Here is a 24,376-nt window from a genome sequence, read left to right as displayed (position 1 = left end):
ACAAATAGTCCGGATTACTTTACACAACCCAATAATAACCCCAAACTTGAAAATAATCCAACTAACCCGAAACGGGTCTACCTCGCTATGAGGCCCACGAATGAAAACAGGCCGCCAGGCGCTAGCTAACTGCAGGATAGCGAGATCCGTTGACTTGGTAATTGTTCGTCGTCGTCGTCTTCTTCTCATTTCCCAAAGCACCCCCAAGGCCTCATTATAGCTGTTCATATTCCACGTCTTCTCCTCTCGTTTTTTTTCCCTTAAATAACTCACCCATATGTTCTACTCTCCCAACAGTCCATATAATCTGAACCATCCTTGATTAATAAAGGCATAAAGCTTGTTCTTGTTTTTATTTATTTGGAGGGTTTTTATTACAACAATTAAAATAAAATTAAAGGAAGAAGACTTTATCAAAATTAGGAAAGAACACAGAAAATTCAAAGCCTACAGTTTTCTCATTTCTGCTTCTTCTCTTCTGCTTCCTCCATCCTGCAGCCGTCTTTTAACTAGAATATTATCCTTTATATATATCCGTCGTCTTCTTCGTATAAATATTATACGAACTCGAGGTGTTAATTTGTCACTTTGTCGATCGTATTAATTTCAAAGAATAGGAAGATGGGGTGCTGCGGATCCAAAGAAGAAGTCACCAATCCTATTGTTAGTACTGCTCGAGGTAAATATATATGATCATCGTTTCATTTTAATTTGATTAAGTAACTTCTTTATTTGTTTATTCTTTGCATTTTTTTACTATAAATGTCTAAATGTTATGTTAGGACATAAGTGTTTTTTTTTTTTTTTAGTATAGTTGACCCAAAAAAAATTGGGAAGATGATCTAATGACATGTTAATAAATGTTAGTATTGGTACTATAATTTGAATTAATTAAACAAAAATGAAACAAAATTCGGAGAATCAATTTTTTAACCCCTGCAAAAAGAAGAAAATCGATTTTTACTTTTTTAGTTTTGAGCATGTAACTAAGGAATGAGCTTTGTCAAAAATGGTGGCTTAACTTTCTCCAATGATTGCAAATCACTTTTTTCCAAGTAAAATAAAATCAAATAAAACATGGTCGAGGTGCTTTGAATATTGTGTGGATAGTGGCATTTTAAAAGAGATATTTTGTTTATATGGAGTTGATGAACATTTTGAAATACATATATCTTTATATTTATTGAATTGTTTTTTAGGGAATTGTCGAGTCGTCAGTTTATTAAATAAAATCAAGTTCCACCAAAATTTGTAGATTTTAAAGTATAAGTTCATCTTGGGTTTATTGATGGACAAGCACCACTTAAATTTATACAATAAATAAAAATTTGATTGGTTTTGAGTTAATTTGGTGATGAAAGGATTAAACTTGAAGAACTTTTGATTTGAAGAGTGTTTATTTTAAAGTTAAAACTCGTGTAATCTTACTTACCTAATTAGACTTGATCTAATACTTTATAACGACATTTGTTTTTGAATGTGTGATTATGTAGAGTTTAGTAACTTACCACCAGAAAAGGCGGGAATGGTACGTAACAATGTTGTTGGTGGTGGTGGAGTAGGAGGAGGAGGAAGAGCAAGAGTACATGGGCCACCGCCACCGGTGGTAGGACGAATTATAAAACCGGACTTAAAAGTATACACATTTTCGGAATTAAAAAGCGCGACTCGGAATTTTAGACCGGATTCAGTGTTAGGGGAAGGAGGGTTCGGGAGGGTGTACAAAGGATGGATCGATAAAACAACATTGGCACCTTCTAAAGTTGGTGTTGGTATCCCTGTTGCTGTCAAGAAATGCAGTGCTGATAGTGCCCAAGGCCTCAAAGAATGGAAAGTAAGTTTTCTTTTTCCCCCCTTTTTTTTGTTCTTTTCTTTCTTGAAAATTTTAGAATTTTATGGAAGCGAAACTAAAATGGAAAAATGCTTTAGTAAAAAGATGGACGTAGAATTCGAATATGTAACGGATCGTACATAGATCATGATCAGTCTTTAACTTTTTGTATATCAAACCACTAGATTAAGATATCATAAGTATAGTACGGAGTATATTAGGCTCGTTGTTCATACGGAGTAGCTAGTATAGAAATAAACTTTTATTGTGTAGTCTTAGGTGTTTATTGCGCAAAACTATATTGACATTACAATATTTGTTGGTGAAAAAGGGACATTTTATTCTTTTAATTTTCCACACTTGCACAGTAAAGAGGTGTAACAAAATTTTCCACACTTGCACATTAAAGATGTTTAACAAAATTTTCCACACTTTTGCATCAATTTTGTAAGAATTATATTTTTTTTTCTCTTGTTTTACTTTCCAAATATTTCTCTTGTTTTATACGAGTACTTTTGTTACTTTTACTTTGAAATATTGCTTTTTACATTTAAAACAATATTGCTATTGTTTTACTATTGTATACTTGATAGTTTGTAAATATTGATTCTGAAATCATCATGAGTTCTAACTTGTAACTTACAAACACATATGCAGTCCGGTCTAATAATAAGGTGATCTTAACAATGCATCAGCCTAACAGGCCAAGTTGTTGCACTTGAAATTTTCAATAATTTTTGCATACACACTTGACACTTGTTGTAGAAAACTTGAATATTTGGTGCACACAAGTACAGTACGTTGTTTAGATCACTGCAATTGTAAATTTGTAGTAACTGATAACAAGAGTAATGTGGCAAATTAATTAACCCTTTTAAGTTTTAACTCTCGGCAATAGTGAAAATAACTTGTTGGCCGGGATTGTAGCAATCAGAGTAGCTGAGAGTAAGTGTTTGCTGCTACTTGGCGATCATTAATTTAAGTAGTTGCATAGTACGTAAGGGTACTCTGGAACGAAAAGCAAAGCGACCTCATCTGATCCGGCCACTAGGAATTAGAAGCATATCATAGTTTGACGATTTGAGCAAGAAGCTAACATTAATGGATCACTGGACCAGTTTATTGCTTGGTATTGTAGAGTGACTTTCTTCTCATACCATATGCATACTTAGTCAAAATGACTTTAACATGTTTCTTGTTTTTCAAAGAGAGAGTCAAACACCAATTAATTAATATATTATTTATTATATATGTTTGCTAGCTAGGCTAGACCATTACTTTCTTCCTAACTACTCCAACATTCAAGAATATTTGCTCATTAGTCAAACACTCCAACATAAATAATTCAACTATATGTGTTTGAATTATCATGGCAATCCCATGCCAACTACATATTTCTAATTATCTACTTAATCTATAAGTACCGGTCTTAGTCTATGTTTAGTGTACGTTACCAATTTACCATACAGCCGGCCATAGAAGTACCATATCAACGTACGTTAGTTTAAACTAGCTACGGAGTACCTACTTACTATAAATAAATGGTGTCATGGTATCTAATTAGTGAAAGTCGATCAGTAGTAAAACTTAAACATTACACTTCAATGCAATAAATAAATATATCCCGTATATTATTTTTAGTTATCACCATGTATACGTACTTAGTACTCCGTAGTATATACCATGATCGAAAAAAATATCATAATTATTAAAGGGTGAAAGATACTAAGATATGCTATTAAAACTTATTGAAAAATCTCAACTCTCAACACAGAGCATCAATATGTGCACGTTTGCAGCAACAATATCTTCAATTTTCATTACTCTTTATTATTCCGTATTATATTAAAAAATAAATATGTAATATTTGTCTTTTGAAAATAACAAAGAATGCATGTTGTAAATCAATGGGACAATATTATATACAATAGAATATACTAATTCGTATTAACGTATAATAGGAAAGCTGTTGTGTCCGTCCACTACGTAAACATATTTGGTACGACTGTCTACATTTCTCGCCTGCATAAGATTTCATTCCCATCTGCGATTATATTGTGGCACGATGTCAGATTTTTTTGGTCATTATTTTAATTCAAAGAATCAAGTTTTTTACGGTACCATTCAAATCATTGTATTTTGTCCCAAAAAATAAACAACTTATATAAAAGGTGGACCATTTTCACTTTTAAACAAAACTTTAAAGTCAAATGACTTCCAATTAGATTGGTAATTTATGCTCTCAATATTAACATCTAACTCAATAAATTTGTTTTATCATTGCAGACAGAGGTGAACTTCTTGGGGAAGTTTTCTCACCCAAACCTAGTCAAATTAATTGGTTATTGCTGGGAAGAAAAGGAGCTTCTTCTTGTATATGAGCACTTAAATAAAGGAAGTCTAGAAAACCATCTTTTCCGAAGTATGTTTATTTATTTAGTTATACAATAAATTTTTTAAAAAAAAAATTAAAAAGAAACTGATCAAATAAAAATAAATAATGTAATTTGTTTATGCAGAAAATGTAGATCCACCTTCATGGAGTACAAGGATTAGCATAGCAATGGACGCAGCTCGAGGCCTTGATTTCTTGCATACATCAGAAAACACCGTTATTTATCGCGATTTCAAGGCTGCAAATATTTTGTTAGATGAGGTAATTTTTTTCTAAACTTTTTTAAATGCGGTAAATGACTTTTTATTATTAACGTACTAGTTAGTGTCCCGGGCAATGTTCCGGATAGTAGAAATATTGATCAATTAGATTATTATGTTTCTCGTTTTGAGTCAAATTTAATATTTACGTAGTACATTACAATATATTTTTCTTTGAGTATGTTTTAATAAATTTTATCATGTAAGAATTAGTAACTTGTAAAACTAATGACTAATTAGTGATTTGAGACTATTAAGAAATGATTCAGATAATTTTTCTAACTATATTGAGTTAGTATAATTTTGAACGTATAAGGAATATCAAAATGAGATGTGGCATAGTAGTTAAAAACTTAAAATATGTATTTACCAAATAAGAGGTCATGACAAGATGACATTTCTTGCATTGGTGTTTTAATAATAGTATAGATTCTATTGAATTTGCATTGGCCTTTTTTTTTTTTTTCATATGGTAACGAATAAGTAGTATGTTTTTTCATATTTTATACGGAGTAATATTCAATTTAACATAATACTCTTTAAAATTAACTTTCAATCAGAAAAACAAAATGTTTTGTCATTAATTAGCATTTAGAAACTCCATAGGGAAAAAAAAAAATACAATCAGTAAAAGTATGTATTAAGTTAATAAGTAAAAGTCTCAATCAGTAAAAAAAAAAAAAAAACTAATTTAACGATGAAAAATTTACTCTACCTGCTTTTCATGATTATTATTTAGACAAAATGTCAAAAAGGACATTTTATAACCCAAATTTTGCGAAAAATGACCTCATATATTTCTTTTGTGGAATCACACCTTAATGTAAATGTTTTTACGAAAGACAACCTAAGAGAAGTTTTCAGCATTGAGTGAGTTCTTCCGGCCATTTATTTGCACGTGAGCAACACGTTTGGCTTCATTTTGCTATATTTTCAACAAAACGCACTGCTAAAATGATGTTTGTTGTGGTAGTGCTCGATTTTGATATATTTTATCGTGTTTAAGGGAACTTTTTTCGTTTCAACATGTAAAATGGAGTAACACGTGTTTTTCACGTGCAAGTCAATGACCGGAAAAACTCAGTCATTTTTTTTTTGCAGAATTTGGGTTATAAAATGTCATTTTTGACAAATTTGCCTATTATTTAATATTTTTTTAGTTATTGAGATCTGAGCCCTAATAAAAAAAATTCAATATTGGTCTAGAAGCTCAAATTCATTATTCGATATGAAACTTTTTTACTCCAAGATTAAGCTTAGCTGCTTAGAATAAGATAGGAATAATCTTCCAGAAATAGTAACGTCAATCGTGTTATACAAATACCACATGCATGTGTTTGTTTAATGATTTAGTATTAAAAAATTAATAATTTGATGTAAATATTCCTGCCTTTTGACTCAGAATTTTGGAGCAAAGCTTTCAGACTTTGGGCTTGCAAGAATGGGCCCACCAGTTGATAGATCTCATGTCACCACACAAGCTGTGGGCACCTATGGCTATGCCGCTCCTGAATATATTAATACTGGTAATTTTTCCGATCTCCTTATTACTGTGTTAATTTCACTCCATATTATTATAGATATATATCTATATTAATTTTTGTTGTTATGTAGGTCACTTATACGTAAGGAGTGACGTATACGGCTTCGGCGTTGTGATGCTAGAGTTGTTAACGGGCTTTAAGGCCTATGACTTAAGTAGGCCCACTGGTCAGACAAGCTTGGTTGATTGGTACAGGCCCATGCTTAGTGAGAAGTCCAAAGTAAAAAAGATAATTGACCCGAGAATGGATGAGTACCCACCCGAAGGTATAAACAAGTTTGCCCAACTCATATTAAGATGTCTCCAAAATGACCCGAAAAACAGGCCCCCAATGTCAGAGGTTCTTATAATCTTGGAAAGGATTAGTACCATTAGAATGAACCCAAAGAGCTCAAAGCCCAGCTCTTCAAAGACTAGAAGGCCTCATAGTTATCATCCTTCTCCGACGCATCGTCTAGGTGGAGGTTCCAGCCCAAGGCCCAGAGCCCATACCCTAGGTCTGTAAATGTATGTTTGTAATGCTACTAAATTTTGTTTCCGAAATATGCTGCTAAAGCTTCTCATTATATATACTTTAGTTTTGAACATGATTCTCACAATATTCTTCATGTAGGATTGTAGTGATATCACATTTTTTGGCCTGAATGGTAAAATATTAAAAATGGTGTTGACATCTAGAAAGAAAAATCGTGTACCCTTAGTATGATTGGACGATATTTTGTTGAGAAAAATAACTCACATACGAGTTGGGATTTTTGGGAATATTTTGTTGAGAAAAATAACTCACTGGCATCTCATTTTTTTAAATTGTTCTTTATCCTTAATGGCGAGGATTCATTGTACTCTAGCACCTTGATCTCAGATAACCATTCATTTAAACAACAGTTTGTCATTTTAGGAAGATCATTTTGTTTTTGTATCAAAAAGATATACATAAAAATCATATACATCCTACTGAATTGGAGAGTAGATCAGAGACTCCTGAAACTTAATGGAGAGGCTTGGAGGCTTGGAGATGATACAGAAAAACAAGCTCAAGGTGTTGTAGGAGATATGACTAAGAGTAGATGAAATTAGAATGACTTATCTTAAATTATGTCGTGGCGTGACACTAATCACTGCCCTAAAGTTGGATTTGCCCCGCTACACACACGGACTCATGGCAATCAACCCCCAGGGTTACACGACCCTCTTCATATCCGGTGTGGACGGATACGAAGATTGAGAACACTCTTAAACAATGCCTAGAATAATGGTAGATTTTGTGTTTTTATTTTCGGAGAGGATCAACAGGTTAATTTTCTGTCCCCTGGAGGAAGAATCAATAGCCTTTAAATAGGTCGAAAAGATCAACAAGAATAGAAGGTTATTAATTGGTCATCAATTAGGCCATAAAAGGAGGGAGCAATTAAGGTAATAACGGTCAACAAATCAATTAGTTGACATTACACAATCAATCTAATAAGTACGGTCAAAAATTGATCATTCATAGTAAGAAAGACCACATTGTATTTATGGGAACTTTAATTCTTTTGAAGCAACTGATCGAGGTGGAAACTAGGTCGTTTACTAGTCTCTCCTAATCAAACAAATTACCTAAACTAACCACTAAACACAAGTAAAGTGGTAAGCAAGGGTCGGAATCCACAAGGACTAAGGTGTGCTAATTTATGCTAATCAATCGATAAGCTAGGTCGGAATGGGATTTTGAAAAATCACTAATCAAATAAAACTAAATCAACCAAACTAAATACCACCAAAGATAAAGGAGTTAGGGAATGAGAATCAAACAACAACGAATCATGAAAGCATAAGAGGACCAAAACTAGGGACGATAATGCATAAACACCACATGAGAGAGATATTGGTTCAATTATGGATTCCAATCATCTCCCGATGTGAATCCTTTCTTAAAATGACAAAATGCGGACTCCCATCCTACACTCTATCACTCTTAGGTAATTAAACATTAACCAACAAATAGTCAACACAAAGTCACAATCCCTTGATTTTCCAAGGTCAACTACCTCAAGTTACAATGCTACACATAAGTGATCAATTCATATGCAACAAAGCTTAAGTATACTCAATCATGGAATAATTTAATCATGCAAAATCTCTAATTTCGAACTCAAATCCTCAAATCATTCATGGTTGAGTTTTCACCCAAACCCTAAACAATAAGCTACTCTATCAACATAAAAATATGAAATTTATAGAAATTAACAACTAGAAACATGAAACTAAACATTAATCTAAAGAATAAAGTAACTAATTAAATCATAAACATGAAATTAAGAAAAAACAACTAAACTAATCAAAATAATAAATGAAGCAATAAATAAGGAGAGAGAGAGTAAGAAATTGGTCATTGATTAATAGGTTGATCATCAAAAACAAGTTGTAATCCCTTGAATTTGAAAAGCCCCAATTTTGCATTGATTTTTCCTCACTTTTTCTCTCTTAGGAACTAGACTAATGAAAACCCTAAACCCTAAGTAAAGAGAGAACTAAACTAATTATTTACATCCCCTTTGAGTTAAAATACCCCCTTGACTATTTATACTACTAGCTAAAAGAAAAGAAATAAAAGAGGAGGAAAAATAAAGAAGAAAAGATAACTAAAAAATCAGCCATCCTCCCTTTTCTTTTCGCTGTTCCATCTCATCACAGCCACCATCATCAAAGCTATCAATCATCATCAACAACGATCATCGCCGTTCATCCTCCATCGATCAGAATTTCATCATCACCAATCATCATCGCTCATCACCGTTCAATCAATAGTAGTTTCCATCGTCCATCACCATCGAATTCAAATTGTACGGCGGAGAATCAAACGGCCTAGCACAAACCACCAAGACAACAACCACGAGCTTTCATTAATCCGTACAAGAACTTGAGCGCTCAAATGTTCGGTCGAACTTTAATGGAGGTTCGAACGAACCCGTTTCTAGTTCGGGCGAACTCCGTAGTGGTTTGGGCGAACTTCATTCAGGTTCGACCAAACCTCATACAATCAGGAACTCTAAATTTTCGTTTCGGTCGAACTCCGTTACATGTTCGGCCGAACATAAATTCTCCGTTTTTGCTCTGTTTTCTGGGTTCAATTTTGAGTGATTTTGGTTGCGATATTGATGCGTTTGATCTTGATAATGGTCGGTTTCGTGTTTGTTGGTGGGGTGCAATGTTGTGGGCTGCGAGGTTGGTGGATGGGTTGCGCTTGGTGTTGTTGGGTTTGAGTAGGATGTCAGGGAATGTTAGTTGAGGTGGTGTAGGATAAGGTAAGATGGTGGTGTAGGCAAAGCAATGGTGTGTACAGTGGTTTGGTTTGTTACTAGAAGGCAGCAGACAACAGTCAACAGCTTAAGGCCCATGTAACAAAGCCCAATCTTCATTCCTCTAATTCCTTAGACAAAGTAACATAATTTAGCCCGGCCTTGAACTTGTACTCCGATATTCCATACAACGTGCACCTACAAGATTAAAAACAGAGACGAGAGGAGAATCATGAAATAAAAGTGAAAAACGAAAATAAATAATAATAATAATAATAATAATAATAATAATAATAATAATAATAATAATAATTGTTGTGGGAACTTTTACGGTGCTGACGTGGCACGCGCTCCTCGGAGGTATCAAGTATGACCTGGCACGAAATTCTGGCAACCTGCAAAACAAGAATATTCCCGTAGGAATATTCCCTCCGATGCTTAAGTAAGTATAAGCTAGAGAGATAAGTAATTTGTAGAGAGAAGGCAGAGCAAAGATAGGTTTTCTGTTGCTGAGCCAGAATTGATTGCCCTTTTACCTAGGGATTTGCACTATTTATAGTGCTAGGGTTACTCGGGAACTGGTCCCGCGTGATTAAGAGTTTACGCAAGATTGGGACACGTGTCCTGCATTGGTCCTGTAGGCTTGTTTAGGCCCAATGCGGACCTCTTTATCTTTTGGGCCTGGGCTCTGTGCAGTTTTGGAGAATGCCCGCAGGCAAGCTTTTGGGCTCTTTCTTCTGGGTTTTGATGGAGCAGTTAGGTGGCATTCTTTTAGGCCACATCATTTGCCCCTCAAGGAGGATGCCCCTTGTCACTGTGGGGTAGGCTGCTTGATAGGGAGGAACGCCACGTGTGAGGGCTTCTCCGAGCTTAGATTTTCTTTTAAAAGCTTCAATTCCTCTTTCATTTTTCTTTTGTTACTTCAGAGCGATTTTTTCTTTTAGAGAGAGAAAGTAAATTCCGCTCTGCCAAAGATCTGCTGGTGCGTGCGCTTGAGTGTTCTTGGATTTGTTGTCCAGTGTTCTTGAGGGTTTAGAGGATTTTGCCAAGACTTCTCATCAGTTTGATCATTTTCTGGTAAGTTTTCTTATCAACACCTTGTTGTTTGCATGCTTGTGGGACCTCTCTCATTTATTGTTTATAGTATTCTGTGGAGGCGTCTTGGGGGTTATGACACCTATCCCTTTCATTCATTGCTAAAGTCAGACGTCCTGTCCCTTATGCAGGACGGTATGGCTCGAATTAGACAGACAGCTAACGTGCGTGCATGGGCTGCACCGCGAGAGGGGGACGATAGGGTTCCTTTTTCGAACCCGTCCCAAGGAAGTAGGAGTGGAGTCTATTCTTCCCATGATACAGGAGACGGGGCCACTAGAACAACACTTTCTCCTAGGAGAAGAAAGAATGTGGCTTCCCGTCCCCGCGTTCCCCGCGAGGATTTTGACGATGACTCCTCTAGCTCCTCAGACGAGGAGTTTGCAAAAAATCTTCCTCCTATGGTCCGGGGGAAGGAAGACGTTAATCTGTTCCCGTCGGATATCTTTCCCAGCATGAAATGGCTGCGGTACCTGAGGGAGCAGGGTCGCGATTTTGAGCGTTTTCTACTCTTGCCTCCAGGTTTTAGTCTTAGGAGCCCCCGACCTCATGACTCCGTGGACCAACTCTCCCAAGAGGAGGTAGCCGTTTATACTGCTGCCTTTAGGTTGGGCCTTAGATTTCCATTGCACCCTTTTGTGATGGACGTTTTAGAGGGGTATGACATTGGCCTTGCTCAATTGACGCCCAACTCCTGGGCAAATGTCTTTGGGTTTGTTGCCAAGTGTGCTTTGAGTGGAGTCACCCCTTCCTTTCCTGCTTTCCTTCGTCTCGTAGTTATTGCCCCTTCTTCTCGTTCTCCCCAGGGATGGTTCACCCTTTATAGCCGTCGGGGATATAAGACGGTGGTGGGTAAGACCTCTAGTTGGGTTTGGTGGAGGAAGAAGTGGTTCGTTGTCCGAATGGAAGACCTCTCCCTTTATTTGTCTAGAACTGACGCCTACCCTCGCCTCTCGTCCAGGGGGTGGGGACTAGTGAAGCCCTTGTTCTAGGCTGAGATGTATCGGCTGTCGTCAAAAAGCCATGCCTGGGTGCCTAATGCTTGGCTTCCCCATGTCGGCCAGTTTACTAATATAGTCTTTCTTTCGGCCGTCGGTCTTTGTTCTTTTTTGAGTAGAGGTAGTTCCCCAGTAGATTTTCAGACATTTTTCTTCCATCTCTTTTGTTTTTTTTTTTTTTTTTTTTTTTTTTTTTTACTAACCCTTGGCTTTGTAGGTTCTGCCATGGATCGCTTATCTCCCGAAGACAAGGGTGTAGTGGAAGTACCCGCTTGGCTGTCCGAAGTATATACCGAGGATATTCTCAAGGCTGTGGAGGCCAAGAAGAAGGACTCCTCCAAGAAGTCCAGTGAGGATGCCTCTGGCGACGTCGCCAAGGTAATATATATATACTTCATATTATTATTATTATTATTATTATTTTTGTCATGATTTGGTCGCTGATTTCTTTTTCTTTTAGGAACCCATCTTGCCGGCTACTAAAAAGCGTCCGGCATCTTCAACGGAGGCTCCTAAGCCCAAACGACCCTTCTTTAAGAAGATGGGTCCAGCCGACGCTGTTACCGAAATGGATGGTTCTGCCGGAGCAGCAACTGACGAGGCAACAGTCGATCAGACTGCGGCGGCTGACGCCCCCGCCTTGTCCAGAGAGGACAAGGGTAAAGGCAAGGAGACTGAGGCTCCTTCTACTGATAATGCCTCTACTCCTCTTGCAGCTTCGCCAATTGGTTAGCGTCTCTGTACTTTAAATTTGTGATAATCAGGTTGGGATTTGCACAATGTTTATTAATCTTGGTGTTTGGTTCAGTTGAGATGTTCAAGCGGATGCGTCGACCGAGGTGGCGAGCATCCCTCCTTCTGCCGGTTTTAGCTCAGAGGCGAAGGATAAAATCCTTGCCGATGTGTATGCGGCCATCCCTGAGGAATACGTGAGGTCACTCCCCGGGATTGACTTGGGATTCTTTGGGTCCATTCAGTCTCTCGTCCTTGATGTGAGACACTTACCCCTGGATTCCTGTGGTTATGATTATGTGTACGTTATTTTTTAATTCTATATTGTTTTTGGTAGCTTTTCATTCGCTGTGCCGAGAGTAGGAACTACCGCTTTGATATGCACAAAGAGATGCTCAAGCACAAGGACCAGATCGAGAATCATGAGCAATATGCTGAGAAGACGGCCAGGTTGATCAACTGGGACGCGGATAAGAAGATTTCCCTGAAGACGGAAGAGCTGAAGAAGGCCGAGGGGGACGCTGAGAAATATGAAGAGAACCTGCGAGAACATGAGGGGCGGCTTGTCGAGCTGAGAAAGGAGTACTCTTCCGTCTTAGAACGGGTGACTGACTTCTCTTCAAAGGTGAATGCTCTGGAAGGTCAGCTCAAGGCCATGCAGGGGAAGATCGAGGCCGTGCGCAAGGAGGCTGCAAGCTCTTTTAAGTTGGGCGAGGAGTCCATCTTGGAAAGTGCCCAAAAGGCGTGGGATCAGTCTATGGACGGGAAGGATTTTTCCTGGTTCAAACGCCGTATCTCCCACCAGATAGCTGTTTCGACGGCTAGGCGCTTGGGCTTAGATCCTCCCGAGTTTGTTAGTGACCGGGAGGAGGACGTCGAAGAAGATGAGGTGAACTCCCCTGAAGGCCAGGACGTCCAGGACGGGAGTTCCATTGCCCCTCTTCCTTGAGCAGGTTTTCTTGCAATTGGTTTAGATGACGCCGTGGGCGTTTGTAAAACTTTGGTGCCTTCGGGCATTTATTTGATTTGGTTTGTTTGCGCTTTGGGCGCTATGTATAAACAGTCTGTGCCGTTGTGCACTGTATTTTAATTCTATCAGTTCGGTACTGATTTCTTAAAATTTTTTCTTTGGGTCCAAATGTTGGACAGAAAACCTCAGTGTTTTAGGTGATCAGCCTAATTTGAGGCGCTAATCTAGGCCACTTCTCAGGCCGTCAAACGATTAGTCTTTTTAGACGGCATCCTAGGAGGAGGTCTTATGTCTGAATGTTTCGCGAGCCTATTTTGAGGTGCTAATCTAGGCCACTTCTCAGGCCGTCAAACGATTAGTCTTTTTAGACGCCATCCAAGGAGGAGGTCTTATGTCTGAATGTTTTGCTCTTTGTTTGAGTCTTTTTGGGCGCTTTTCTAAGAAAAGGCGTCATGCTGGGTGTCAAAACCCTTCGTGTTTATTAGCACTGGGTATTGTTTATTTAGCGGATAGGGACGTCAGTTTAGGAACTGTTTTCTGGTGAGTTTCTTTCAACAGAGACTTGTATTCGTCAGATAAGTGTTAATTCACTAAATTGCTTGCTACATTCGCCGCGTCCTAGACGGGTATTTACAGGCCGTTTTGTGGGCTCTAAGTACAATAGCTAGGCCGTTTTGTAGGCTCTGAGTACAATGGTTACCCTAATGATGTTCTACTCTTAGCCACCTTCTTCAATTTTGACCGCTTCTACTTGGACGGGTCCAATTTCTTTGGTGACCTGGGATTCATCTTCATGCTTTCATTTTCCTCTGACTTCAGCAGGATCTTGCTTCCATGCTGACGGGTTGAGGGTCGTCAGGTAACAATCCCTAGCCTGTTGTTGATCTCCATGTATGGTGCCTATGACTCCATCATCGCACACGAACTTTAGAAGCATCAGATGGGTGACGACTACAGCCTTGATCTTGTTTAAGGTGGGCCGTCCCAGGATGACATTGTATGCCGTCAGGTCTTTGACGATTAAGAAGTCTACTTCCATTTTCCGCCCATTCTGCCTATCTCCAATTCGAACTGGTAGAGTGATAACGCCAACAGGATGAATGATACTCCCTCCAAAACCAATGATGGGATAGTGAATTCTTTCGATGGCTTTGGGATCGTGTGCTAGGCGATTGAGGCATTCTAGACTCATTATGTCGGACGAGCTTCCCGTGTCTATTAGTATGCGCTTAACTCTCATGTTAGCTATCTTGAATTCAACCACGAGTGGATCATCGTGTGGCGTGGCTATCCGTCCACCGTCTGACTCACATATTTCAATCTTTGGGAATGGGTCCATGGGCGCTTTGGCTGACAGCAGCACCTGCCCTAAGCGGCGAGCATAATCCTTCTGTCCTCTCATGGTGGGTCCTCCAGCGGCTGGTCCTCCAGATATGACGGCTACAAATCCTCCGTCGCTATGTTGTCCCTTAGTCGGCGAGGCAGGGGACTTGTTCCTTTTGTATTGGTTTTTTCCAAAGCCTTGAGCATTCTTCCGTAAGTAGTTCTTGAGATGTCCTTTGGAGGCTAGACCATCTAAAGCCCTCTTCAAGCTTCTACAATTCTTGGTTTCATGTCCTATATCTTCATGGAACTGGCAATATAACTTGGGATCTCGAGTCTCAGCAGGGGACTTCATGGGGAAGGGTCGATCAAGGTCGTACTTTGCCCCTATGTCTTTTAGTATGGTGAGAAGGTCTGTGTTGTATTCGAAATATTCCCGCTCTTGCGGCCGTTCTCTCTTGTGCCCCGGAAAGTTGGTATCATGCTCTTTAGAGAGAGCCCATGTGCCATTTACCCGTGGAGGTTTTCGGTCCACCTTATCCTTCTTCCCGGAGGAGTCTGTTGTTTCTCCAATCCTCCCTTCCTTTGACGCGCTGCATATTTCCGTTGCATTGATAAATGCTTCAGCCTCGTCTAGGACCTCTGCCATAGTCCTTACACTCTTTTTAACTAGGTCAAACTTGAAGGAGCCCTTCTTCAATCCCCTGATAAAGTTATCAAACGAGACACCATCGGGCAAGTCTGGGATCTGTCCCGCCTCCAGATTGAAACGCTTCACGTAGCTTCTTAGGGACTCGTCCTTCCCTTGCTGGATCCGTCCTAAATGCATGCTAGTTTTCCTTTCTTCCTTGTGTGCCATGAACCTTGTAGAGAACAAAGTCTGTAATTCGCTAAAAGAGGCAATTGATCCTGGAGGCAGCCGTTCAAACCATTTAGACGCTACTCCCTTAAGCGTGGCTGGGAAGTATTTGCACCAGGTGGCCTCATTGGTTCGCTGTACGTACATGTGGTGGCGGTATGCGACAAGATGCATGTCGGGATCAGTGGTCCCGTCATAAGCTTCAATGGTAGGGGTTTTTACTTTGGGTTCCTTCGGGGTGTTCATAATCTCGTCAGAAAAAGGGGTACTCATGTGCCTTAACGTCAGGTTGTTGAATCCTTGCTGAATATGATAGGTTAGCTCACAGCGGCTTGATAGTAGGCGGGGGCGCATGCTTACCCTATGGGGCATCATCTGGGTTGGTCCACGTGTAGTGGGATAAAATGGCGGGTCTTCCATCACAGGGGTGGACCCGGTGTCTGACAGTTCAGATTCAGCCTCATAGTGCTCTTGACGCCTTGCAGCTGGTCGCAAGACGGCTGGGGGACTTCCCCTAGATGATGGTCGTAGGACCGGGTCCCTTCGAGGTAAGAAGGTGGGCGGGTCACGGCTATATTCTGAGTGCTCAGGCACAGGGCTAACTCCCCTGCTTGCTTGTGGACGAGAACCTTCTCCAGCTCTCAAGACGTTGGACCTGAGCGGCATTCTGCTTATCCGATTGACGCCTAGATTGAGGGGCCTCTGCGGAGCTGTCCTCTCAGCGCAGTAGATCAACATGTTCTTCCGAATTTCATCTTGCAGTGTAGTGCTCATTTGTTGTCGGAAGGTCTGATTCATTTGCTGTTGGAATCCTGTTAAAATCTCGCGTAGGGAGCCCACCGATACTGGCAAATCTAGATTCTCGTCCAACACGACGTCTCGGACGCTAGGGCTTAGATGGCCGCCTGGTGGAGACGCCTCGGTTATTGGTTCTTCTTCCACCACCACCTCAACTTGCATTCGTCCTGGTGTGTTCCCTGCATTCGCAATTCGATTCGTTTCTTCAATGTGCCGTCTCTCTTCTTCACTAGCATGCTCTCTGTCAGGGTGTAGTTCGGCCATGACACTGTACCTCCCCACAGACGGCGCCAAATGTTGTGGGAACTTTTACGGTGCTGACGTGGCACGCGCTCCTCGGAGGTATCAAGTATGACCTGGCACGAACTTCTGGCAACCTGCAAAACAAGAATATTCCCGTAGGAATATTCCCGTAGGAATATTCCCTCCGATGCTTAAGTAAGTATAAGCTAGAGAGATAAGTAATTTGTAGAGAGAAGGCAGAGCAAATATAGGTTTTCTATTGCTGAGCCAGAATTGATTGCCCTTTTACCTAGGGATTTGCACTATTTATAGTGCTAGGGTTACTCGGGAACTGGTCCCGCATGATTGAGAGTTTACGCAAGATTGGGACACGTGTCCTGCATTGGTCCTGTAGGCTTGTTTAGGCCCAATGCGGACCTCTTTATCTTTTGGGCCTGGGCTCTGTGCAGTTTTGGAGAATGCCCGTAGGCAAGCTTTTGAGTTCTTTCTTCTGGGTTTTGATGGAGCAGTTAGGTGGCATTCTTTTAGGCCACATCAACAATAATGATAATAATAATAATAATAATAATAATAATAACAATAATAATAAGTAAATAGAAAAAGAAATAGAAAAATTATTACGAAAACTAAAATAATTAAACTATAAATTATCGAAACAAAGAAAAATAAATAAATTAAGAAAATAAGACCTAAAAACTAATAAAAATACTAATTACACTAAAATAAGCTATAAATAATCAAAATAATAAATCAAGCAAAATAAAGACTATAAATGCTAAAAATATAATAAAACCGACTCAATTAATGTCTAAATTACTACCCTATGAGCGACATAAATGTCACTCATCAAATGCCCCCAAACTTGAGCTTTTGCTCGTCCACGAGCAAAACAATGAAACACAAAGGGAAATAGGATAGAAAATTTGAGCAAACGAATTATTAAAAAACTAATAATTAAAGGAAATAAAGAAAATAGAAACCGAGGAAGAATATACTCTAACTCACTGTCGTAGGAATCACGGTTGCATTTAAGCACATGCAACAAGCTCTTTAAACCCCTAAATCGCTCTAGAGGGCGAGTGAGATCTCGCAAGGGTTTCCCACAAGATTAACCCATAACTCTTATTAAGCACAATCAAGACATTTCACCCAAAGTCATCTCATCAAGCATGGTTCACCAAACATGGTCGATTCAAACAAACATTCAAAGCATAACCATCATCAAAATGCATCCATGAATTAGGAATATAGGGGATGAAGGAAATAATGCCCTTGGTCCAAGTATGCATTTAATGATAAGTCTAATAAATGCGGTTCAGTATTGATTGACAAGTTAATAATTCAGTGAGATCAAGTGAGCTGAATGCCTAGCTAGAGGCCGCTTCAGTTCAAGTGGAATTAATGATATTAATCCACATCTTACTCTTGACTGAACCCGTAGGGTCACACAAATAGTACGTAAACGGATCAAGTATTTAATGGCATTAAATACTCCATCTATGGATATTCGGAATCGACGGATCTTGGTTTCAGTGGGAGCTGAGATCGTCAAGGGCAAGCAAGTGAATACTCCGGAAACGATGATATTGCCGGAAACGGAAATACGGATCGTATCGGAAATATAAATATTATCCAAGTCGTAGATGTTGCCGGAAACGGAAATATGGTACGTAACGGAAAATATTATTGGAAATGGAAATATTGACGAAATCGGAAATATTGCCGGAAACGGAAATATTGTCAGAATCGGAAATATTATCGAAATCGGAAAATAATTCCGGAAACGTATTATTAAATATTTGTTCGACACGGAAATTAATTCCGGAATCGGAAATATTAAATATTGTTCGTATCGGAAATGAATTCCGGATTCGAGAATTTAATCGGAAGCGTATCGTACGAATTAGCATCGGACGAGGCCTGCCAGACGAAGGCCCAGCACGAAGCCGGGCCATCTCCCAGCAAGAAAACACGCAACAAACACACGCCAAGCTCGACCAGGCCCAGCGCAAGGCCAGGCCCAGCCAAGCCTTGGCGCGCGCGCATAATGGGCTGCGGGGCTGTGCGCCGTGCGTGAGCCGCGAGGCTTGTGTAGGGGAATACAGTTAAACATAATAACATGTGCGGAACAATCCCCAAAGACAGGAAACATGTATAAAGCACAGATTAAGCAAACTTACATTCGAAGCGTGTTTTCCACAATAATCTGTCAACGAACACGAACAAAGAACTCCACTTGTCGTTCCTCTAGGTTCACCGACACGACCAGATCCGTCTTGATAATCGTAGCTTAGACAATTGATCAAGATACTTTGCTTTTGGGAAGAACTCACTTTGGAGGCACATAGAGAATTAGGGTTCTCTGTGTCTCTAGGGTTTTGAGTAATATGAATTGTGCTAAGTTGGAAATTGGGTTGTAAGGTTATTTACATAACCTTACTGACCGACCAAGCTAAGAAGCAAGGCCGGCTAGCAAGCCGTGCAAGCCAAGCAACACGGACCGCATGCCCGCGCCCAGCGACACACTGCAGGCCGAAGCCCACAGCGCGTGCGCCGAGCAGCTGGGCCGTGGGCCTTGCTCGTTCGTCGCTGCTGTGCGCTATTTCGTGCTGTTGCGTGCTCGCGCCCAATGGGCTGGCCTTGCTCGCCCTTGCTCGCGAGCTTGCTGGCTCGTTGGGCCTTGCACGCTTACGTGCTTGGCTCGACGGGCCGGCAACTCTGATGCCCTTCGTATTCGCGATTTAATACGTTGAAATGCCCCTGAGGTTTGCAATAATGCACCAAATACACCTGCGTGTTTCAAAATTCATAAAATACCCCTAAAGTTCCGTACTGTTCATTAAATGCTCCTGGATTTAACGGACGTTAGCTTGCCGTTAGTGACGTTTTACCAATTTGCCCTTAATTGTTGTTTGGCGCGATTTAGGTAACAATTGTGACTGAAATTCCAAAAAAAAAAAAACTTCTCAACTTCTCTTCTTTCTCTCTCCTTTCCCCTGTTCTTCAACCCTCATCAATTCTACTGTAACTGACAAAATTCTGGGTAGATCTTCAAGAATTTAGTGAAATTTGTTGCGTTCTCTTTTGGCGAGTTCGTGGGTGTTCGTTTGGTGAATTCGCGACAAAAAGGGGGCAACTTGGAGGCGATTTAGAGCTTCGGGTGCAGTGGACGAACAAGGGCCCTTTTCCTTGTTGGATTATCTACTTCAAGGTAATAATCCCTTCTTCGCTGATTTATTTTGCTTGTAAAGTACAATTTTTTTCGCGAAATTGATTAGGGTTAGGGTTTTGCGAAATTGTCAGTGATTTTTTGAAATTGTCAGTTGAGATTAATTGATTGGTTAGAAGTTAGTTATTCCTTGGATTTGTTGTGAATAATTGTTTGGTTAGTTGTAAGTTGTGATTGTGACCTGTTGAATTTCATTGTGATCATGATTGTGGTTGTTTATTGATGAATTGTTGTTGGTTGAATCGAAATTCATGTTTTTTTTCCTTAAATTTTCCCTTTAGGATGACTGCAATGTGGTTGTTATTGCATCATGGATCACATAGCTTTGATGTGAGAGTTACAGACATGGAAAAGTATCGTCTTTTGAGGTTATTTTTGGATATTTTTGAGGAATCTGTTAGGCAGGATGTGTTTTTACCTAGTACATTTGCCCTGTTTATTGAGTCTCCCTGTGGTAGAGTTGAGTTGGTAGATGATAAGACAATGAAGCTAATGTGGGGATGGAATTGGGGTAAGGACACTGCTGAAATATGGGTTGAGGGTACAGACAAACCAGGAGTGGTGTTTAGAAATGCTGTTGCCACAATTGAGCATCATAGGAAGGAGAGTGAGAGAAAGCTCAAAGAGAGACAAGATGAACTTCTTATGGCTCAAAGAAAGGAGGAAGAGGAAATGAGGAAAAAACAGGAGAGAGAGGACATTTTAAGGGAACTTCAAGAACAAATGGAGTACACAATAGCTGTGGAGGTGCCTGTGGTTGATTGTGAGGACTTAAGCACTGAGTATGTGAGGATTATAAGCAAGGATGGTGCTGATGAGGTGTTTCCAGGAGCCTCTCAACCACAACCCACACAAGAATCTTCACCCTCCAAAAAACCTACTTCTCCTAAACCAAAACAAAAGGCCAAAGTCAAGCCAACTACTCCAAAAGCTCCTAAGGTTCCTAAAGCCAAGAAACTGACCCCTAAGAGGAGACCCACCCCAACTCAAAAACAGGCCACACCAAAGGCAAAAAAACCCACCCCAACAACAAAAAAGCCCACCTCAACACCACAGCAACCCACCCCAACTCCAGAACAATCAATCCCACCAGCACAGCAACCCACCCCAACAACACAGCAGCCCATCCCACCACCACAGCAACCCAACCCATCACCACAAACACACCCCACCCATTCCCCACCACCACAGAACACCCAAAATGATCAACCACCCCATTCCCCACCACCACAGAACACCCAAAATGATCAGCCACCCCATTCAACACCAACACAGAATCAGTCTGAAGCTGTTAAAAGGAAGGGGGCCAGAACTAGACCTACAGGGTTCAGGGTGAACAAAGTGACTGCCAAGAAAGCTGGAACTTGGGTATCCAAAGGGAAGGGCATAGGTAGGAAGGGTACAGGGAGGTCAAAGAGTGCAAGGGTGTTCACTGATATTGAGGATATAGGTTCAGAAGAGGAGAGTGAGGATTCAGATTGGGAGGAATCTGAACCAGACTCTGAACTAGAGGAGGATAAACTTGATGATTGGGTTGACTCTGATGTGGAGGCTGAGGTGATAACAGATGATGTGCCTGACTTATTGTTTGAGGAATGTTTGGATGGTTCTAGTAAGATGGATAAGGCCTACAAGAATGGAAAGATATGGACTCATCAACCATATGGGTCCATCAAATTAGAACCTTGGTTGATCTTTCCAGACAAGTCCACTTTCCTAGATGTTTTGAGGAGTTTTTGCATACAAGAGGGGTTTGGACTAAGTGTTGAGAGGGCTGACAGTAAGAGGTACACTGCAGTGTGTGCAATAGAAACTTGTGACTGGAGGATACATGCAAGTAAGATGTTTGACAGTGTCAGTTGGGCTATTAAGGGGATCAGTGGGTGCCACAAAACTTGTGGGAGATTGGAGGAGAACCCTGTGGTGACCTCTGAGTGGCTATGTAAGAACATGATGAGTCTAATTGAGGCCAACACTGAAATTCCTGTTGAGACATTGAGAAGGTATGCACAGGAGACATTTCAATTGAGGGTTAAAAAGAGATTGTTGTACAAAGTAAGGAGTATGGCAGTAGAGAAGATACATGGTGGTTGGGCTGAGGCTTATGAGTTGCTTCCTAGGTATGCTGAGATGATTAAACAGACAAACCCAGGAAGTTATGCACTGATTTCATGGGGTGCTACAAGTGGGGATGTGAACCCCAAGTTCAGAGCTTGTTTCTTCTCCTTTGCTGCTCAAGTCAAGGGGTTTTTGAGGGGGTGCAGGCCTATAATTGGAATAGATGGGGCTCATCTAAGTGGGTTTTACAAGGGAATCCTACTCACAGCTGTTGGCATTGATGGGAACAATGAAATATTTGTTCTGGCTTATGGGATAGTGGACACTGAGAGCTGTGATAGTTGGACACATTTCATGAGATGCTTGAGGCAGATGTTTGAGCAAGAGGGTTGCAACAAAGATGATTGGACCTTCATCAGTGACAGGATGAAGGTATATGTTTATTTTGCTCCTTTTTTGTTTCAATTTTATAATATTGCAACAGATATGATTGGCCTAAAATGAACATATCCTGTGTAGGGAGTTGACTTGGCAGTGAGAGATACTTTTCCTAGAGCTACTAGGAGAGTTTGCTGCCAACACTTGTACATGAATTGCAAAAACAATGGATTTAGTGGATCTGCTTTCTTCAAACTGTTTTGGATAGCTGCAAATGCACACAATGAGTATGTGTATGGTAAAGCATTAGAGAAGATCACTGCTCATGATCCAAATGCTGCTGCATACTTGGACACATGCCAGGAGCAGTGGTCCAGGCATATGTTTGACCCTGCTGTTTGTTGTGATCACAACACAACAAACTTTGTGGAGTCATTCAATGCATGCACAAAACCATACAGAGACATGCCTGTATTCTCATTGTTGGAAGGTATAGCTCACCACTTCATGTTCTGTTCCTTTATTTTGTGATGTTTGTGATGTTCTGTGTATAATGTTGTATGTTGTTGTGTTGTTGTACAGCAATCAGAAAGTGGTGTATGGAGAGGGTTGGGGCAAGATTTGACATGGCAATTGATATGGAGGATGGTCAGTTGACTGAGTATGCCAAGAAAGAGGTGGATGAAAGAACAGGAGAGTCTAGGTTCTGCTATGCTACAGCCTGTGGTGGGGGGGAATTTGAGGTCAGAGATGCACATGTGAACTTCCCCATCAGGTTATCAACTAGAAGCTGTGGGTGTGGGAAGTGGCAAATTTCTGGAATCCCCTGCAAGCATGCACTCAGGGTGATTTATGACCAAAGGCTGAACCCCATTGATTTTGTCTCCCCATTCTTCAAGTCTGCTGCATACAAGCTTACATATGCAGACCACATTCACCCCATGTCAGACCCAACACAGTGGCCTAACTTTTCTCTCCCTACCATTCAGCCTCCAGTCATCAAAAGACAAGCTGGCAGACCTGCTAAGAAGAGAAAGAGAGGACCAAATGAACCCAGGAAGGGGAAGAGAAACAACAATGTGAAATGTGGAAAGTGCAGGGAGTTTGGTCATAACTCAAGGACATGTAAGAATGGAGGACCAAGCACTGGACCAAGCACTTCAGCAGCAGCAGGAGCAAGTACATCACAAGGGGGTTCAAGGGGGAGGAAAAGAGCAAACACAGCAACTTAACCATGCACAAAGTTAAAAGTTAGTCAGTTTTTGGTGAATTGTAGGTGCACAAAGTTAAAATAGCTTAGGCAATTTACAATTAGTATCACTTTTTGGAAAGAACACAATTGCTTAGACAAGATGTTTTTGTGCAGTTTCAGTGGCATTTGTCCACTTAGAAATCAGTTTTTGTAAAGCTCATATGCTTAAACAAGTGATGTTATTGCTTGAAATTTGTTACAACTCTACTTCATTGCTATCCAAATTAGAAATGCAAACATTATTACACCAATTTTTATTGCAAACTTGAATTGTTGTTTCTGTTGTTTCAGTTTCTTCTTCAATAGCTTCAACTCTTCATGCATTCCCCTGCTTCCTTCTTGCATTCCCCTGTTTTCTTCTTGCATTCCCCTGTTTTCATCAGCTCTGTTTCCCTTGCTTTGAGCTTCATCAAATGTCTGCTCAACAAAACCTTTGCACCACTTGAAATTATCACAAGGATCACACTTGTAGTAAAGCTTTTGCGGATTTTTAGCCGTTTCCGAGCTCCTAATTGCAAATCTTCTCCCACAATTGCAGTTTTTATTTGGAACTCTTAGGTATGACAAACTTGGGATGGAAGAGGATCCGGTTTTTGAATTAGAACTCATGGCTATTTAGGAAATAGAGGGCTAAACATGGAGCAAGTCAAGTGAACAACAGCCTTACTTATAGGCAGCATGAACATAACGGCTATATTGAATTAAAACTAGCCGTTGGATTCAAATTATGAAGTTTGGGTATTTGGTGCAAAGAACTTTACAAATAGGTGTATACTATGCAAAACCTTTATATTTAGGTGCATTTTATGAATTTTAAACATGACTTAACGGAGGACTAACGGAAAGTCATAATAGGGGTATTTGGTGAACAGTTTTGAGTAAATAGGGGTATTTTATGAATTTTGAAACGCGCGGGTGTATTTGGTGCATTATTGCAAACCTCAGGGGCATTTCATGAAAAAACCGTAGATTCTATTGAATTTGCATTGGCCTTTTTTTTTTCATATGGTAACGAATAAGTAGTATGTTTTTTCATATTTTATACGGAGTAATATTCAATTTAACATAATACTCTTTAAAATTAACTTTCAATCAGAAAAACAAAATGTTTTGTCATTAATTAGCATTTAGAAA

At 40.1% G+C, this 24,376-nt stretch overlaps 4 protein-coding genes across 4 annotated transcripts; all 4 read left to right on the top strand.

Annotated features, from left to right (window-relative positions):
• Window positions 1–221: 221 nt before the first annotated feature.
• Window positions 222–6,716, top strand: LOC110777997 (probable serine/threonine-protein kinase CST). The gene is made up of 6 exons (XM_021982560.2): window positions 222–679; window positions 1,494–1,834; window positions 4,118–4,253; window positions 4,351–4,487; window positions 5,889–6,012; window positions 6,101–6,716. Exons 1-6 carry the CDS (start codon window positions 622–624, stop codon window positions 6,532–6,534), a joined length of 1,230 nt encoding a protein of 409 aa, XP_021838252.2. The 5' UTR covers window positions 222–621; the 3' UTR covers window positions 6,535–6,716.
• A 2,468-nt stretch (window positions 6,717–9,184) lies between these two features.
• On the top strand, window positions 9,185–12,133 carry LOC110791136 (uncharacterized). Its single transcript, XM_056830012.1, has 4 exons — window positions 9,185–9,233; window positions 10,667–10,924; window positions 11,618–11,778; window positions 11,861–12,133. The coding sequence occupies exons 1-4, from the start codon at window positions 9,185–9,187 to the stop codon at window positions 12,131–12,133; spliced, it is 741 nt and encodes a 246-aa protein (XP_056685990.1).
• Window positions 12,134–12,232: 99 nt separating this feature from the next.
• LOC130462042 (uncharacterized) lies at window positions 12,233–13,255 on the top strand. The gene is made up of 2 exons (XM_056830373.1): window positions 12,233–12,392; window positions 12,470–13,255. Exon 2 carries the CDS (start codon window positions 12,512–12,514, stop codon window positions 13,079–13,081), a length of 570 nt encoding a protein of 189 aa, XP_056686351.1. The 5' UTR covers window positions 12,233–12,392; window positions 12,470–12,511; the 3' UTR covers window positions 13,082–13,255.
• Window positions 13,256–19,120: 5,865 nt separating this feature from the next.
• Window positions 19,121–24,125, top strand: LOC130461872 (uncharacterized). The gene is made up of 3 exons (XM_056830133.1): window positions 19,121–22,044; window positions 22,132–22,480; window positions 22,573–24,125. Exons 1-3 carry the CDS (start codon window positions 19,777–19,779, stop codon window positions 23,220–23,222), a joined length of 3,267 nt encoding a protein of 1,088 aa, XP_056686111.1. The 5' UTR covers window positions 19,121–19,776; the 3' UTR covers window positions 23,223–24,125.
• Window positions 24,126–24,376: the final 251 nt, after the last annotated feature.

This window comes from Spinacia oleracea, chromosome 5 (genome assembly GCF_020520425.1).
Source record: "Spinacia oleracea cultivar Varoflay chromosome 5, BTI_SOV_V1, whole genome shotgun sequence".
Taxonomy (NCBI): domain Eukaryota; kingdom Viridiplantae; phylum Streptophyta; class Magnoliopsida; order Caryophyllales; family Amaranthaceae; genus Spinacia; species Spinacia oleracea.
This window is presented reverse-complemented; position numbering and strand designations above follow the sequence as displayed.

Bases quoted from the DNA above. Each gene is read 5' to 3' on its own strand.
- LOC110777997 (XM_021982560.2), top strand. From the start codon at position 622: ATGGGGTGCTGCGGATCCAAAGAAGAAGTCACCAATCCTATTGTTAGT. The intron at 680-1,493 runs GTAAATATATAT...GTGATTATGTAG, and splicing joins TATTGTTAGTACTGCTCGAG to AGTTTAGTAACTTACCACCA. The intron at 1,835-4,117 runs GTAAGTTTTCTT...TTATCATTGCAG, and splicing joins AAGGCCTCAAAGAATGGAAA to ACAGAGGTGAACTTCTTGGG.
- LOC110791136 (XM_056830012.1), top strand. From the start codon at position 9,185: ATGGTCGGTTTCGTGTTTGTTGGTGGGGTGCAATGTTGTGGGCTGCGA. The intron at 9,234-10,666 runs GTTGGTGGATGG...CCCATGATACAG, and splicing joins GCAATGTTGTGGGCTGCGAG to GAGACGGGGCCACTAGAACA. The intron at 10,925-11,617 runs GTTTTAGTCTTA...TTGGCTTTGTAG, and splicing joins TTTTCTACTCTTGCCTCCAG to GTTCTGCCATGGATCGCTTA.
- LOC130462042 (XM_056830373.1), top strand. From the start codon at position 12,512: ATGCACAAAGAGATGCTCAAGCACAAGGACCAGATCGAGAATCATGAG.
- LOC130461872 (XM_056830133.1), top strand. From the start codon at position 19,777: ATGAATTGTTGTTGGTTGAATCGAAATTCATGTTTTTTTTCCTTAAAT. The intron at 22,045-22,131 runs GTATATGTTTAT...TATCCTGTGTAG, and splicing joins TCATCAGTGACAGGATGAAG to GGAGTTGACTTGGCAGTGAG. The intron at 22,481-22,572 runs GTATAGCTCACC...GTTGTTGTACAG, and splicing joins TGTATTCTCATTGTTGGAAG to CAATCAGAAAGTGGTGTATG.